Source organism: Penaeus monodon, chromosome 24, assembly GCF_015228065.2.
Source record: "Penaeus monodon isolate SGIC_2016 chromosome 24, NSTDA_Pmon_1, whole genome shotgun sequence".
Taxonomy (NCBI): Eukaryota; Metazoa; Arthropoda; class Malacostraca; order Decapoda; family Penaeidae; genus Penaeus; species Penaeus monodon.
Genome location: NC_051409.1, coordinates 26988043 through 26988377, shown reverse-complemented (window position 1 = coordinate 26988377; position 335 = coordinate 26988043). Strand labels below are relative to the sequence as shown.

General features: G+C 40.9%; 1 protein-coding gene across 1 annotated transcript in view; it reads right to left on the bottom strand.

Moving 5' to 3' along the window:
• LOC119588935 (regucalcin-like) overlaps window positions 1–335 on the bottom strand; it is a 16253-nt gene that overhangs the window by 7182 nt on the left and 8736 nt on the right. Inside the window, exon 2 of the mRNA XM_037937548.1 lies at window positions 129–208. Coding sequence (XP_037793476.1) covers window positions 129–208 — 80 coding nt within the window. The remainder of the gene's footprint in view (window positions 1–128; window positions 209–335) is intronic.

Below are 335 nucleotides of genomic sequence, written 5' to 3'. Positions count from 1 at the left end.
CAACAAAATGTATTTTTCCCCCGAAAAAGTCGATATTACATACAAGAGTTCCATAAAAGCTGATAAAGAAATGGACAGATGAAGAGAAAATTGAAAAAAATATATATATATAACTTCATGGCACTAACTGGCCACAACCTGGCCACAACCTGGACACAACCTGGACACAACCTGGACACAACCTACTCCCTTGACGACGAAATGAAGTCTGTTTCAACAAGGGTCACCTGTGCGTGCTGGTGATAAGTTCTTGGTGGGTTTTCCAGGTGACTGAAAGCTCTCCCCTATCTTCATCGCCTCTGCATGTTTAATTTTCTGAGTTTGTTCTAACAAAG